The 14,776-nt window shown below is 48.1% G+C and overlaps 1 protein-coding gene and 1 long non-coding RNA gene across 8 annotated transcripts in view; one reads left to right on the forward strand and one right to left on the reverse strand.

The window, feature by feature from the left end:
* Positions 1-14,776, reverse strand: part of ERG (ETS transcription factor ERG) — a 323,164-nt gene that overhangs the window by 39,564 nt on the left and 268,824 nt on the right. For all 7 annotated transcript variants that reach the window (XM_044948472.2, XM_025293998.3, XM_025293990.3 and 4 more), the window contains one exon: positions 10,865-11,016. In XM_044948472.2, the coding sequence (XP_044804407.1) occupies positions 10,865-11,016 (152 nt within the window). The remainder of the gene's footprint in view (positions 1-10,864; positions 11,017-14,776) is intronic.
* On the forward strand, positions 3,407-4,034 carry LOC112587035. Its single transcript, XR_003111637.2, has 2 exons — positions 3,407-3,495; positions 3,950-4,034. It is a non-coding gene; the product is annotated as an uncharacterized LOC112587035 (long non-coding RNA).

Genomic DNA, 14,776 nt, shown 5'->3' on the forward strand with positions numbered 1-14,776 from the left:
GGGCTAAAGAATCTGCCTGCCAATGCAGGAGACAGGTTTGATCCCTGGTCTTGGAATAGTCCACATGCTGCAGAGCTACTAAGCCCATGTGCCACAATGACTGAGCCCAAGGGCTACAACTACTGAGACACGCGTGCCTAGAGTCTGCACTCTGCAGTAAGAGAAGCCACTCCAGTGAGAAGCCCACATACTGAAACCATAAGTAGCCCCTGCTTGCAGCAACTAGGGAAAGCCAACATGCAACATCGAAGACCCAGCACAGCCAAAAAAAGATAAATACGTACATTTTAAAAGAGTTTAATGATAGGGCTTCCCTTGTGGCTCAGCTGGTAAAGAATCCGCCTGGAATGCTGAAGACCCTGGTTTGATTCCTGGGTTGGGAAGATCCACTGGAGAAGAGATAGGCTACCCGCCTCAGTATTCTTGGGCTTCCCTGGTGGCTCAGCTGGTAAAGAATCTGCCCCCAATGCGGGAGACCTGAGTTTGATTCCTGGGTTGGGAAGATCCCCTGGAGAAGGGAAAGGCTACCCAGTCCTGTATTCTGGCTTGGAGACTTCCATGGACTGTATAGTCCACAGGGTCACAAAGAGACAGACACGACTGAGTGACTTTCGCTTTCAATGATAGTTAAGAGTATGTGTCAACTTGACTGGATTGTGGGATGTCTAGATATTTCATTAAACATTATTTCTGGGCTAATCTGCAAGGGTGCTTCCGAAAGATGCCAGCCTTTGAATTGTGAGATTGAGTAAAGCCTGGGAGAGGGTAAGAGAGAGAAAGAGAGAGAGACTGGTTCTGCTTCTTTGAAGAACCCTGACTAATAAAGAGCTGAATGAAGATCAGCAAGAATCTTGCAAATGCATCCCCTGTGATCCTCTGATTCCAACTAACTAAAGGTGGATTCCCACTAACTTGACTGATGCATGCTTACTGACTTCTGCACGTGGGCCATGAGTTCGCTGCTTTGTCTGGTGGTGAGGAATGCAAAAGACATTATCACCAACTCACGATGCTCTCAATCTAATAGAACACACAGGCTTATAAATAACCACCTTTAAAAAGATTGTTGCTGTTCAGTTGCTAAGTTGTGTCTGACCCCATGGACTGTAGCACACCAGGCTTCCCTGTCCTTCATTATTTCCTGGAGTTCGTTCAAACTCATGCCCATTGAGTCAGTGATGCCACCCAAGCATCTTGTCCTCTATCGTCCCCTTCCCCTCCTGCCTTCAATCTTTCCCAACACCAGAGTGTTTTCCAATGAGTTGGCTCTTTGCATCAGGTGGCCAAAGTATTGGAGCTTCAGCTTCAGCATCAGTCCTTCCAATGACTATTCAGGCTTGGTTTCGTTTAGGACTGACTGGTTTGATCTCCTTGCTGTCCAAGGGACTCTCAAGAGTCTCCTCCAACACCACATTTTGAAAGCATCAATTCTTCAGCACTTAGCCTTCTTTATGGTCCAGCTCTCACATCTGTACATGAGTATTGGAAAAAGCATAGCTTTGACTATACAGACCTTTGTTGGCAAAGTGATGTCCCTGCTTTTTAATACACTGCCTATTAGAAAATTAGAAGAAAATCATAGATTTTCTTCCAAGGAGAAAGCATCTTTTAATTTCATGGCTGAGTACACTGTAATAAAACGTTGGCCATTTGGACTTGGAGAGTATTTTCTTCCATTGCTTGTTATTCATCTACTTTCAACCTGAGCTTGGAGATGTCATCTTTAGAAAAGGTCTTGTGCAAGCCATAGGAACTTTCTGCCACTTTGAGAAATCAAAATCCTGACTTTCTAAGAAACCAGACTAGCGAAGACTCACACTGGCATATGCCTTCTGTCTGCACTGAGCTGTTTGCTAACATAACTCCCTCTGTCCATAGAGGATGTCACACGGAAGGTGCTCATGTCTGAGTTGCTGCTGCTGAGTCACTTCAGTCGTGTCTGACTCTGTGTGACCCTATAGACGGCAGCCCACCAGGCTCCCCCGTCCCTGGGATTCTCCAGGCAAGAACACTGGAGTGGGTTGCCATTTCCTTCTCCAATGCATGAAAGTGAAATCGCTCAGTCATGTCCGACCCTCAGCGACCCCATGGACTGCAGCTTTCCAGGCTCCTCCATCCATGGGATTTTCCAGGCAAGAGTACTGGAGTGGGGTGCCATTGCCTTCTCCCATGTCTGAGTTAAGCCCAAATATAATGTCCAGAGATTCTGCTTTTAGGATTCTGCACCAGGAAAAACATTCCCTTCCCTGTGAAATTTATTTCTGATAAAAGATATTATTTCCCCTATGGATCTTTTTTGTTTGGCCACCAGGAAGCTCAATGCTATTCTAGAAACTAAGCCACAGCATCTTGGCCAAACTTGTGGCCAAAAGAGCTACATTGTTCCTTCATGTGACCTTGGTTTTCCATTAATATTCATAATTGCCTTAGCTGTGGCTGTTGAGTTGCAAAGTCGTGCCCAGCTCTTTTGCAACTCCATGGACTTTAGCCTGCCAGGCTCCTCTGTCATGGGATTCTCCAGGCTAAAATACTGGAGTAGGTCACCATTTCCTTCCTCCTCCAGGAGATCTTCCTGACCCAGGGACTGAACCCAAGTCTTCTGCATTGGCAGGTGGATTCTCTATCAAACTGAGCCACCTGGGAAGCCCAACTGCCTTAGTATAGATCCCCAGTTTCTAATTGATCAGTAGTTTGGCTCACGTGATGATCAGTAGTTTGGTCTGCAAGGCATGTCAAATCCTTCATGGAATTAAACACTATATCTAGTATACAGATGCATTATAGACTATAATACAAAAACACATAAAGTGTGATGTAGGGATTGCTAAGACGTTGTCAGAGAAGCAATGAAGGTGCCTGAAGATCCAGGGTGGTTTCTTAGAGAGGGTGGATTTCAAAGGTGCCTTGGAAAGCGAGAAGGACTTGTTAGCAGGGGAGCAGGAGGACATTCCATCGGAGGGAACCACCTGGGAGAGGACACAGATGACAACGCAGCACAGGAATAGAAAGATACGACTGGGGGAAAGGCCAGGGCGGAGGGAAACGGTGGAGGTGGCGGGGCTTCGGAAAGCGCATCACAAGGGGACAAAGGAAGCTGCTCCTCACGGTCATGCTTACGGTCATCTTGTTCCCCAGCTATTTGGAAACACGTGTCTGAATCACTCATCTGAGCTCTTAATCATGCTCTCCCCTCCACGAATGACTTAAGCTCATGCGGCCGGGTCTTATCTGCTTCTCACAGGCTTCGGTCATTTCCTCCTTGACTAGTACAACAGTAACAAGTATTCGGTGGATGCCTCACACGCTGAGTAGGAGTCACCCGGCAAGGAGGGCCTGAGCACGACACAGAGGGAGAAGCTCCGGCCACCTGTGTCTGGGGACCAGGGACTGGGGGCTTTGAATCTCCTAAGAGCTTTTATTCTTGGTGACTGGAATATTCCATGTGCTCAGTGAATGAATAAATGAATGAATACAGAGAGCGAACTTTGTTAAAAGGTGAATAACTCAGCTCGGTGCTCTGTGATGACCTACAGGTGTGGGGTGCGGTGGGGTGGTGGGGAGGCTCAGGAGGGAGGGGAATATATGTATACATACAGCTGATTCATACTGTTGTAGAGCAGAAGCTGACACAGTAATGTTACGCAATTATACTCCAATTAAAAATGAAATTTAAAAAGCGAACAGGGGAAACAAAGACCAATGTGGCAACTATTTCCCTCTGAGACTTCTGACCCCCGTGAGCATTTGTGCTCAAGGTGAATATTTAGACAATGAAAACACAAGTGTTTGAAAAGCCCCATACTTCAGCACCCATTTTGGGGACTAAAAACAACAACAAAAAAAGGAAGAAATCTTCTCAAAATGATGTAAGCTGCCGAAACCAGAGGTTCTGTTGCATTTTGCAACTTTGAAGAAAAGTGGGTAAAGACCATACCTTCCTCTTTGCCAGCCCTCTTGCTTAGCACGTCGCCAAGGACACTGTCAAGCCCTAAACCGTGACTGCGGGAGGCCGCTCGGCACACGGAAGGACAGTATCCCTGATGCTGAGGCTTCATCAGACAGCACGGAACCTATGTTCCCCAGAACACACTAGTTCCACTGCGTGAGAAGGACCCACTGCTTCTGAACATCCATCTGTGGTCACAGCCTCGGTGCAGCAGAACTGGAAACACCCAGGAGTCAGATTCCCGGGCTGTCCCTGAGGGGTCGATGCTGTTGATGGGAACACAGCAAAATGCAGGCAAGTACCGCACTTGATCTGATTGGTCTGAATGGAGCTCAGGGCTGTCACCAACGAACAGGGCTGCGGGGCTTCTTCCTCAGCTCTCACATCGCACTTTGTGCCTTGAGTGGCCCTGGATTTCCCAGTGAATGCCTTCACACAAGACCTTTACAGAATTTATCATGTCAACCAATGACACGTGCCAACCACCGCTCCCAAAACACATCTGAAGGGAAAAGCTTTAGGACAATTCTTTCTTTTGCCAACTCCCTTTCCCAAATGATGTCTTTATTTCAAAAAAAAATGAAAGTGTATTAAAGCAAAATTATTTGTGTGTATGCGTGCTCATTCACTCAGTCATGTCCAACTCTTTGTGACCCCATGAACTGTAGCCCACCAGGCTCCTCTGTCCATGGAATTCTCCAGGGAACAGTACTGGAGTGAATTGCCATTTCATATTCCAGAGGATCTCTCCAAACCAGGGATTGAACCTGTGTCTCTTGCATTGGCAGGTGGATTCTTTACCACTACGCCACCTGGGAAGCTCAAAATTTATTTAGTATCTTCTATCTAGTCTAGAGCTCCTCAAACCCTATAATGCATGAAAATCATCCCCCAAAATGTGCTAACAATGTATAATCCTCCACTCCATACCTAGATTCTGACAATTTGGAGGTGGGCACTTTTACATCCTAAGTCTCCCGGGTGACCCTGATGCAGGTGGTTCTGATCATACTTGGAGAAACATCTCCCAGTCAACCTCCAAATTAAGCTGAGCCAACAAGAGCCATTGAACTGGGTCCCCTGTCTGGGGCTCATCTTATTAAGAGTGATATCACTGAATGATACTTTGACCTGCAACCATGAACATAAGACACAGCCCAACCCTATGAGATGCAGACCTAGATATACAGCTATTCACACCAAATAAGACAGATAATAGGTAGAAAGATGATGGATAGACAGATGGAAAGATAGATACCGATGACAGAGGGAGAGATGATAGATAAATGAGAGGCAGGTAGGTAGATAAATACGGAGCTGGAAAGATAGATACAGATGATAGGTGATAAATGAGAGGTAGACAGACAACAGATTTATAGACAGACAGATGGAAAGATAGATGATACATGACAGTTATATACAGATGGTAGATAGAACACATGTGATGTATTGTCTAATCTCTACACCTTGAGAAGGAGAAGCATAGCCAGTCGCGTTTCCAGGACAACAGGTGGAAATCAGGGCTTCCAAGGGCGTCTGGTGGCCTTACTGGCTGAGTGCTTTCATGTGACTTCTCTGTTACCTTCCGATGACAAACCAAGAGACACATTTTTCTCTAGACTCAAAATTAAGAGCTGGACCATCTTTCCCACATGTTTTCTTTTAATCCTGGTGACATTGAGGCATGTATTGATTAAGGCATCACCTTCACACAGCCTGCTGACACCTTGGACCCAAACTGTTTGCAACTGTGCAGGATATAAAGTTTGTGTTAATATATACATATGTGCTAAGTCACTTCAATCGTGTCCGACTCTTTCCAACCCCATGCACTTAAGCCCCCCAGGCTCCTCTGCCCATGAGATTCTCCAGTCAAGAATACTGGAGTGGGTTGCCAGTTCCTTCTCCAAATATATACATCGACATACAAACCTCACCCCTGGTTTCACTGCCTGTTAAGTTCTTACTTTAGCCCATGTTCTCTATCCATTTACTTTGAAAACAAATTCTTTTTTTTTTTTTTACTTATATTTGTGTGATCTTTCTTAAATCCATTCTGAAAGAAGGAGTGTAAATATATTCAGTGAAAGTATTTTTATTCATTAGGGATATCTGACAAGTTTTTGTAAAGCTCCTGAGTTAGACACGTGTGTGTGTGTGTGTGTGTGTGTGTGTGCGTGCTGAGTTGCTTCAGTCATGTCCGACTCTGTGCAACCTTACAGATGCAGCCTGCCAGGCTACTCTGTCCTTGGGATTCTCCAGACAAGAATACTAGAGTGGGTTGCCATGCCCTCCTCCAAGGGATCTTCCCGACCCAGGGATCGAACCCAGGTCTCTTACATCTAACCTGCATTGGCAGGTGGGTTCTTCACCACCAGAGCCAGCTGGGAAGCCTGAGTTAGAGACAGTGAGTCTCAAAACCAGGGATGTCTAAAAGTGAGGAATCCAGGCCAGGAGTCCAAAAGATCATGTCTTTTTCTGCGTCTTCTGTCTACACACCTATCTTCTTGGTCAGTGTTTCTCAGGACCATTTTCTCAGGACATGAATGTCCGTATGTAGTTGGTTGATAGTGCAAGTGCTTAGGAATAAATAATGGATTTGGGGGGTGAGCTGTCTTTCTGATTTGCATTTAGAAGTGCCAATGAATGTGCTTAAATAGTAGCAACTACATGAACCGGTCGTAACCAGGTTTGAAGAATTCTACCTAAGTATGCAGAGCTCTCTACACCCAAAAGGTGTCCTAGTGAGGGGCCTGGATCGCAGATCTGGGGCCGAAGGCATGGAGGGGGCAGCGATCCAGCCACGCCCAGGTCCTGCTGTCTTTACACTGGGGGATTTTCTGGATTGTGCAATACAGCTGTGTGTCTGTGTGTTCATCTGTGTGTCTGCATGTGAGCACACACACCTGAGGCTTGACCAATAACTGCAAGACTCACAACTTGCAAAAGCAGCCACAGTGAGCTCTCTTACAAACCCGATTAACTGAATAACTGTCCTCGCCTCGGCGTGAAGCAACCAAAGGAGGGGACAGCTGAAAGAGGGCTTCCTTCAGGGGATGAAACAGCCTTTACACAAAAGCTTGATATGAGCCAATCTGTGCAACCAGGCTTCCAGCCGAATGGCTGGCAGTTAATGAGCACCGAGACAGCACTACACAGAGACAGCACTTAGCCAGCAAAGGTCCATCCAGTCAAGGCTATGGCTTGTCCAGTGGTCAGGTATGGATGTGAAAGATGGACCATAAAGAAGTCTGAGCACCGAAGGACTGATGCTTTCGAACTGTGGTACTGGAGAAGGCTCTTGAGAGTCACTTGGATTGCAAGGAGAACAAACCAGTCCATCCTAAAGGAATTCAACTCTGAATACTCATTGGAAGGACTGATGCTGAAGCTGAAGCTCCAATACTCTGGCCACCTGATGCAAAGAGCCGACTCACTGGAAAAGACCCTGATTCTGGGAAAGACTGAAGGCAGGAGGAGAAGGGAATGACAGAGGATGAGATAGATAGCATCACTGACTCAATGGATATAAATATGAGTAAACTCCAGGAGATGGTGAAGGACAGGGAAGCCTGGCAGGCCGCGGTCCACAGGGTTGCAAAGAGCTGGACATAACTTAGCAACTGAACAACTGCACAAATCACAAAGCATGGTCACAGGGAGTTGGACGACTTAGCGACTGAACAACAACTGCACAAATCACAGAGGGTGGATGTCCCGACTTGTTTAAATTGCTTCTTTGCCTCTTTCCCATGAAAATGGCTCTCTTGTTTTCTAAACAGTTTATTTGACATAGGAAGCTAGTCTGGCCCTACTAGAAATGATATTGACAACATCAAAGCCTGCTGTTGGCATGACAGAAATAGGGCCCCATCAGACGAAAGGATGTCACGGCATGAGGCTTAGCTCCCGGGTCTGTGATTCCATGTGGATCTCAGATAAGTACCTTCAATGTAAGCCCTTTCTCAGAGCGAGTCTCTCATCTTAGAGAACTAAAGGCTCTGTTTCACGTAAACTGAGGAAATCCCATTCTTAAGGAGAAAGGCAAAGTGTGAGGCGGGCTTGGGCAGACATCCTCTGGGTTTCGTCTCATCCCGTTCCGCCCCAGCCAGTGTCCAAGCCAACAGCACCCCTGCCCGACCCGCCCTCCCCAGGCACACATCTGCTCCCAACCCCTTTAGTACCACGCGTCCAGGATGGGCCCCTTGGACATTCGCCTCTCCATACATTTTTCCCACTCAACCGGAAATGCCTCCGGTTCTAAGTCACAACAAGAAGCGATGGTTCTCAGGAGTGTAGCTTAGTTGCCATGACCAAACCAAACACATGCCTTTGGCATAAATGTCCACTTCCTTTCCGGAAACATCAAAAGCAGCTTTGTCCTTCCCATGAGGCACACGTGAGACTCACTCCACTGTCCCCTGTAAAAGCCTTATGTGTGCTTCAGGAGCAGGGATGGATGAGCCCTTCATACCTCACTGCTTCCAACTAGCTTCATAAAGTTTCCTGAAAGCTGCATAGTGACCATCCTGAAGAGAAGCCCAGTCCGTGAGCCCAAACCGGGTGTTTTGCACTCTGAACTTTCTTGCTTGGAAGGTGGTGAAAACAGAAGTCCACTGGAGGCGGTCTGGTGCAGACTAAGGCCTGGGGATGGGAAGCCTGCCGTGGACGGGATTTGATCTCATTTGTCATCAAACCTCACAGAGGTGAACTCCTAGGTGGCATTAGTGGTAAAGAACCCGCCTGCCAAGGCAGAAGACATGAGAGACGTGGGTTCGATCCCTGGGTCAGGAAGATACGTTGGAGAAGGAAATGGCAACCCACTCCGGTGTTCTTGCGTAGAGAAATCCCATGGACAGAAGAGCCTGGCAGGCTACAATCCTTGGGGGTCACAAAGAATCCAACACGACTAAGTGACTAACACTTTCACTTTCAAACTGGCAGTGGAGATGGTCCCCTTGATCTTTTCTGGCCCCTGACCCAGCTGCCAGAGGAGAATTATCAGCTAGAAGGACTGGTCTTAATTCTGGAGGGAAATTGTATAACTGCTGCACTATATGGAGCAGGAGAACGATGCTTGTAGCACAAGGGGGTCCCTGGGGCCCTGTTAGTACTTCCCACTCAGTGGTCCAGAATGATGGAAAGCTGAAGCAACCCGGTAAATACAAGATCATGGAAGGACTAATATCCTATAGATGTCGAGATTCAGGTCACCCTACCAGGGAAACAGGGCTTCCCTGGTGGCCCAGTGGTAAACAACACCTGCAATGCAGGGGACACAGGAGACTCGGTTCAATCCCTGAGTGGGCAAGATCCCCTGGAGGAGGGCATGACAACCCACTCCAGTTATTCCTGCCTGGAGAACCCCATGGACAGAGGAGCCTGGTGGGCTACAGTCCACAGGGTCACAAAGAGTCAGACATGACTAAAGTGACTGAGCATGCACACACCACCTCCGGGGCAAGGAAGAATCAAGTCTGCACCGGTTTCACCCATGCTCAACTCTTACGACTCCAGCGACCACCCCAGGGTCAGGCACCCTTTCGTCCATTCTTCCCTCAGTTAACATTCACAGAGAACCTAGGGGACACCAGGCACTGGACTTGGCCATGGAGGCAGGGCCTTTGTGGGTCTTACACGAGGCAGGTGAGAAGAGGACTTTCATATAAAAGCCCACCGCAGTGACAGAGGGGAATAAAAGGAATAAAAGAAAGGCATACAGGGGTTGAGGGTCACTGGGTGGAGTGGCGGAGGGGCACCTCTGGATGGGGTGGCTAGAGAACCCTGATGAACAACAGAACTCCCTGGAACCAAGGGTTTCAGGCTAAAGCGATAGCAAGTTCAGTCCCAGAGGCAGAGGGCGAGGGGCCCAGATGGCCGCAGGGGGTGATGGAGGGAGCCCCTGGGAGGCTACAGAAAGGGGCCTGAGAATGAAGGAGTCGGGGGGACTTGTCTGAGTTCTAACTCACGCTTAGTTGCTAAGACGTATCCAACTCTGTGCCACCCCGTGGAGCCCGCCAGTCTCTTCTGTCCAGGGGAATTCCCAGGCACGAACACTGGAGGGGGCTGCCATTTCCTTCTCCAGGGGATCTTCCCACCCCAGGGATTGAACTCACAGCTCCTGCACTGGCATGTGGGGTTCTTTACAAGTGTGACACCTGGGAAGTTCTCACTCGTCTCTTACTAACTGCAGGCCGACCTCTCCGAGCGTCACCGTCCTCATCAGGGCATTCGTGACGAACCGCGCTACGTATTGCTTGAGAGTTCACGACACCGAAAATTCAGTGTATGCGCATCGCTCACTGAATACCTCAGTCAGGACCCGCCGGTGGCCACCATTGATATTGTTGTGGTGGGCGTTTTGGGTTTTATGTAGCACACGTCCTCTGAGGAGTTTTAAGGCATCCTTCCGATTACCTTTAGTTTTGCTAAATAAATAAATCCCTGGCATGGTTCTCAAATCCAGAGTCATTGTTTTGGATTATGTTTAGAATTACTTCTGGAAAAGAATGACTCAGGCTCTCAGAGTCTCTTTCATAAGCCAGCGAGGGCTGGAATTTCAAGTTTTGACAACCAACAATACAGGCCTCCCAATTTTTAATTATGCCAGATAAGAAAAAAATGTTAATCCTACCTTCTATTCTAAGTAGCACTTCATAAAAGGAAGGATATTTAACACCAAATAAGCTCAGAGAAAAAGCAAGTCCTCCTTGGAAAGGTCACTCTGCATGGATTCTCTCACACACACACACATGCGTGCACACACATGGCGGTGAACACTTCACCACGGTGGACCAGCATCTGCTGGTCCATCCGCAACCGTTACTGCAGGCAGCTGAGGGTGACCGATGCCAAGGGCAGGAAGAGAGAGCTGAGCAGAGCCCGAGGAAGGCCTGGGCCGCTGACCGAGCCTCTGACCTGCGGGGACGATGACGCGGCGCTCGTTGGTGGTCATGTTTGGGGGTGGCATGTGCTTCTCCTCCATGTAGCTGCTGTAGTTCATCCCGACGGTGTCCGGGCTGCCCACCATCTTCCCACCTTTGGCCATGCTGCACTCATCAGGGGAGTTCCTGGAGGAGAAGAAGACACAGCCTTCCATTACTGCGGTCCCCCAGAGCCTGCCTCCCTGCCTTTCCATGGTGCACAGAGAGGATGGGCAAGGTGGAGGGGAAGGAATGGGTTGGAGGAGGAGACTGAAAAGACGAACGCAGTCATCTGTGATGCGCTGAATGACCGTGCCTCCTCCAGATTCACATACTGAAGCCCCAGTCCCAGCATGAAGGCATGTGGAGGTGGGGCCTTTGGGAGAGAATAAAGTTCACATGAGGTCATGAGGCTGAGGCCCTTATGATGGGATTAGTGCCCTTGTAAGAAGAGGAAGAGACCAGACTCCTCTCTTTCTCTCTCTCTGCCACTGAGTTTACAGTGAGAAGGTAGCCATCCTCCAGGCAAGAACAGAGGTCTCACCCGACACCAACCACCCACTTCCCCAGCACCTTGATCTTGGACTTCAGTCTCGAGAACCATGAGAAAAAAAGTCCTGTTGTTTAAGACCCCTGGCCCATGGCGTTTTGCGACAGGAGCCCTATGAGACTAAGAGAGTGCCCACGCTCGCTGGGAGCAGAGCACAGGCATATGGGAACCAGCACTGCCGCCTGGGTCCTATTCCTCCAGCCAGCTCCTTCCGCAGCTGTCGTGTAAAAGCCCCTCCAGCCAGCTCCTTCTGCAGCTGTCGTGTAAAAGCCCCATCTGTGCCAGCTGATTGGAGACATGCGCAGGAGCACTGGACGAGTACTTGTTCTCCCTGAAAACAGGCCACGGACACAGATGGTGAGAGGTGACACTCTGCCAGGTTTATTCTAGAGTGACATGCCTCTTCAAGACCTCAGAAGGAAACCTTTGTGTTCACTTTCAAATCCCTGCAGCCGATTGTTAGACATGGAATTTGAAGGCTCCCAGTGCTCTTGGCTTGGAGAAGGCAATGGCATGCCACTCCAGTACTCTTGCCTGGAAAATCCCATGGATGGAGGAGCCTGGTGGGCTGCAGTCCATGAGGTCACTAAGAGTCAGACACGACTGAGCAACTTCACTCTTTCACTTTCATGCACTGGAGAAGGAAATGGTAACCCACTCCAGTGTTCTTGCCTGGAGAATCCCAGGGATGGGGGAGCCTAGTAGGAGGCTGTCTATGGGGTCGCACACAGTCGGACACGACTGAAGCGACTTAGCAGCAGTGCTCCTGGCTTAGGTGTGGGCAGGAAGGGCAGAAAGGGGAGCAGGACTGGCCCTGCAGGAAGCAGCAGGAAAGGGGACCCCAGAAGCCCTGGAGGACTGGGATCAGGGAGGTGAAACGAGCTGTGTGCCAGGGGTCAGCTGCTGGGCCTTGGGGAACAGCTCAGAGGGTTGCTGTTAGTTAAGGCAGCCATGGACACTTGGATAAAGACAAACTTACCTTTCTGGAAAAAGAGAAGAAAAAAAGAATACATGTTTCTTAATGTAAGATCTAAAAGTGACTGGATGTGATGAGATCACTATTGTTCAGTTGCCAAGTCGTGTCCAATTCTCTGTGACCCTATGGACTGCAGAATGCCAGGCTTCCCTATCCCTCACCACCTCCTGGAGTTTGCCCAAGTTTGTGTCCATTGAATCGGTGATGCCATTCAACCACTTTATCCTCTGTCACCCTCTTCTCCTTCTGCCCTCAATCATTCCCATATGTAACAGGTAAACTCCAAACAGAAAACTCTGGTTTAACCAGGGAACAGAAGAATGTGTCAACGCCTTCTTAGATGGTTAAGCCAGAGATCACTAACACAAGATCCCTGTAGCTGAAGGATCCTGAGAGTTGAGTTACATCATCTAAGGCAGATTTCTGAAAATGTCCTCGTAAGCATTACCCAACACAGGGTTTTTTGTACTCTTGGCAATCTATGCAATCTACTGGATTTTAGACTTCCATCCCAATGTCTGAGGCCCTGATGGTTGTGGGCTCCAACCCAGTGGGTCTTCCTTTGTCTCCCCCACACCATGTCAGCTGGAACTCTGCAGCCAGTCTGCAGAATCTTGGAACTAGAGGCCTGGCATGGATGCAGCCTTCAAGCCTAAGGAGGTATCAAAGCAGAAGGGCACTCTCTGGGTGGGGCAGGACTGAGATGCAATGGAGAAAGTCATTCTGGACCCAAGAGTTGTGGCAGGGGAGTGGACAGGAAGGACGGACCATAGGCCCTGGAAAGAGTTCATTCAGCATCTGGGAACTTTGAAACTACAGATTCATTCTCAGCATCCTTTGTACAGGTGCTGATGGAGGGAGCTCAGGGCTAACGATGAGGATGGAGCAGGTACATCTGTGGATGGAGGTCATAGCTGGGGTCGCACAGACTGAGCCCGTACCATGGCCCGGGAAATACCTAACCCTGCTTCATGGCATCCGCACAGCTGTACTAACATGAAGGAAATTCAAAAATAATAGCGGTCAGAGTTCCCATGGTGTGAACCCTCTATATTTCCGACGCTGCCTACACATGCATTATTTCCTCTTGATGCTATTTTTCCTGGCTTCCAACATTTATCTCTAAAAGACCCATCCTAATATCAAAACACTGAATGTCTTCACTTGAGACTTAAGTTTCCTATCCTCTTGGAAAATTCCATCCGTTGAGTACAGTGTGTGTGTTTTGGTCTATGTCTCAAGGAGAAAAGTTACTAGGGATGAGAGTTAAAGGAGTTTGGTTCTTTAGGAAAAAAGACTTTAGATGCTACGTAGGTGATGACTGTCACTCTAGGATGAGTGCTGTTCGGATTCAGTCATTCACTCCTCATTTAGAGCATTTTTTTATTGAGTACTTGCTGTATAACAGGCACTACAAAATTCTTTCTTCTCTAGCAAGGCAGTTAGCCATTTAAAAAGTGAAAGGCCGAGGAGATGTACAGAATTACAGGAAGAAGGGTCATTGGGGATTATGGACCCTTCAGACGAACTCTGTCATTTTCTTACAACCCTACTGTACAATTTCCATCTCTGAGGACTAAAATCTAGGAACAGATGACGTCAGTTTTCCCATGGCATTAAAACAGATCCCTCATCAAATCCGGAGATATGATGAGCTATTAAACTGCGTTCTGTGTATTCCAATACACATTGCTGCTGCTGCTGTAAGTCGCTTCAGTCGTGTCCGACTCTGTGTGACCCCATAGACGGCAGCCCACCAGGCTCCCCCGTCCCTGGGATTCTCCAGGCAAGAACACTGGAGTGGGTTGCCATTACCTTCTCCAATGCAGGAAAGTGAAAAGTGAAAGTGAAGTCGTTCAGTTGTGTCCGACCCTCAGCGACCCCGTGGACTGCAGCCCACCAGGCCTCCCCATCCCTGGGATTCTCCAGGCAAGAACACTGGAGTGGGTTGCCATTTCCTTCTCCAACCAATACACATTAGGGCAGACAAATACTGTTTGACTCCACTTATATGAGACACCAAAAATAGTCAAGTCCATAGAGCCAGAAAGTACAATGATAGATGCCAGGAGTACAGGGTGAGGGGGAAGGAGAGTTAGTGTTTAGTGGGGACAGAGTTTCAGTTTAGGAAAGTGAACGACTCGGGAGATGGATGACAGTGAGAGATGGACAACAATGTGACTGTACTTAGTGCCACTGAACTATCCAGTTAGAAGCGGTTAAAATAGTATGCTTTATATTATGTGATTTTTACCATAATAAAATCATTAAAAAATAAAAATAAATTGCATTTTATTGGAATTTTACAAAAATATGTGTACGCATTTAAAACAGGCGTAATGTTCAACAAGGTTAGTTTATGTCTTCATCTTATAACCAGA

This window comes from Bubalus bubalis, chromosome 1, assembly GCF_019923935.1.
Source record: "Bubalus bubalis isolate 160015118507 breed Murrah chromosome 1, NDDB_SH_1, whole genome shotgun sequence".
Lineage (NCBI taxonomy): Eukaryota > Metazoa > Chordata > Mammalia > Artiodactyla > Bovidae > Bubalus > Bubalus bubalis.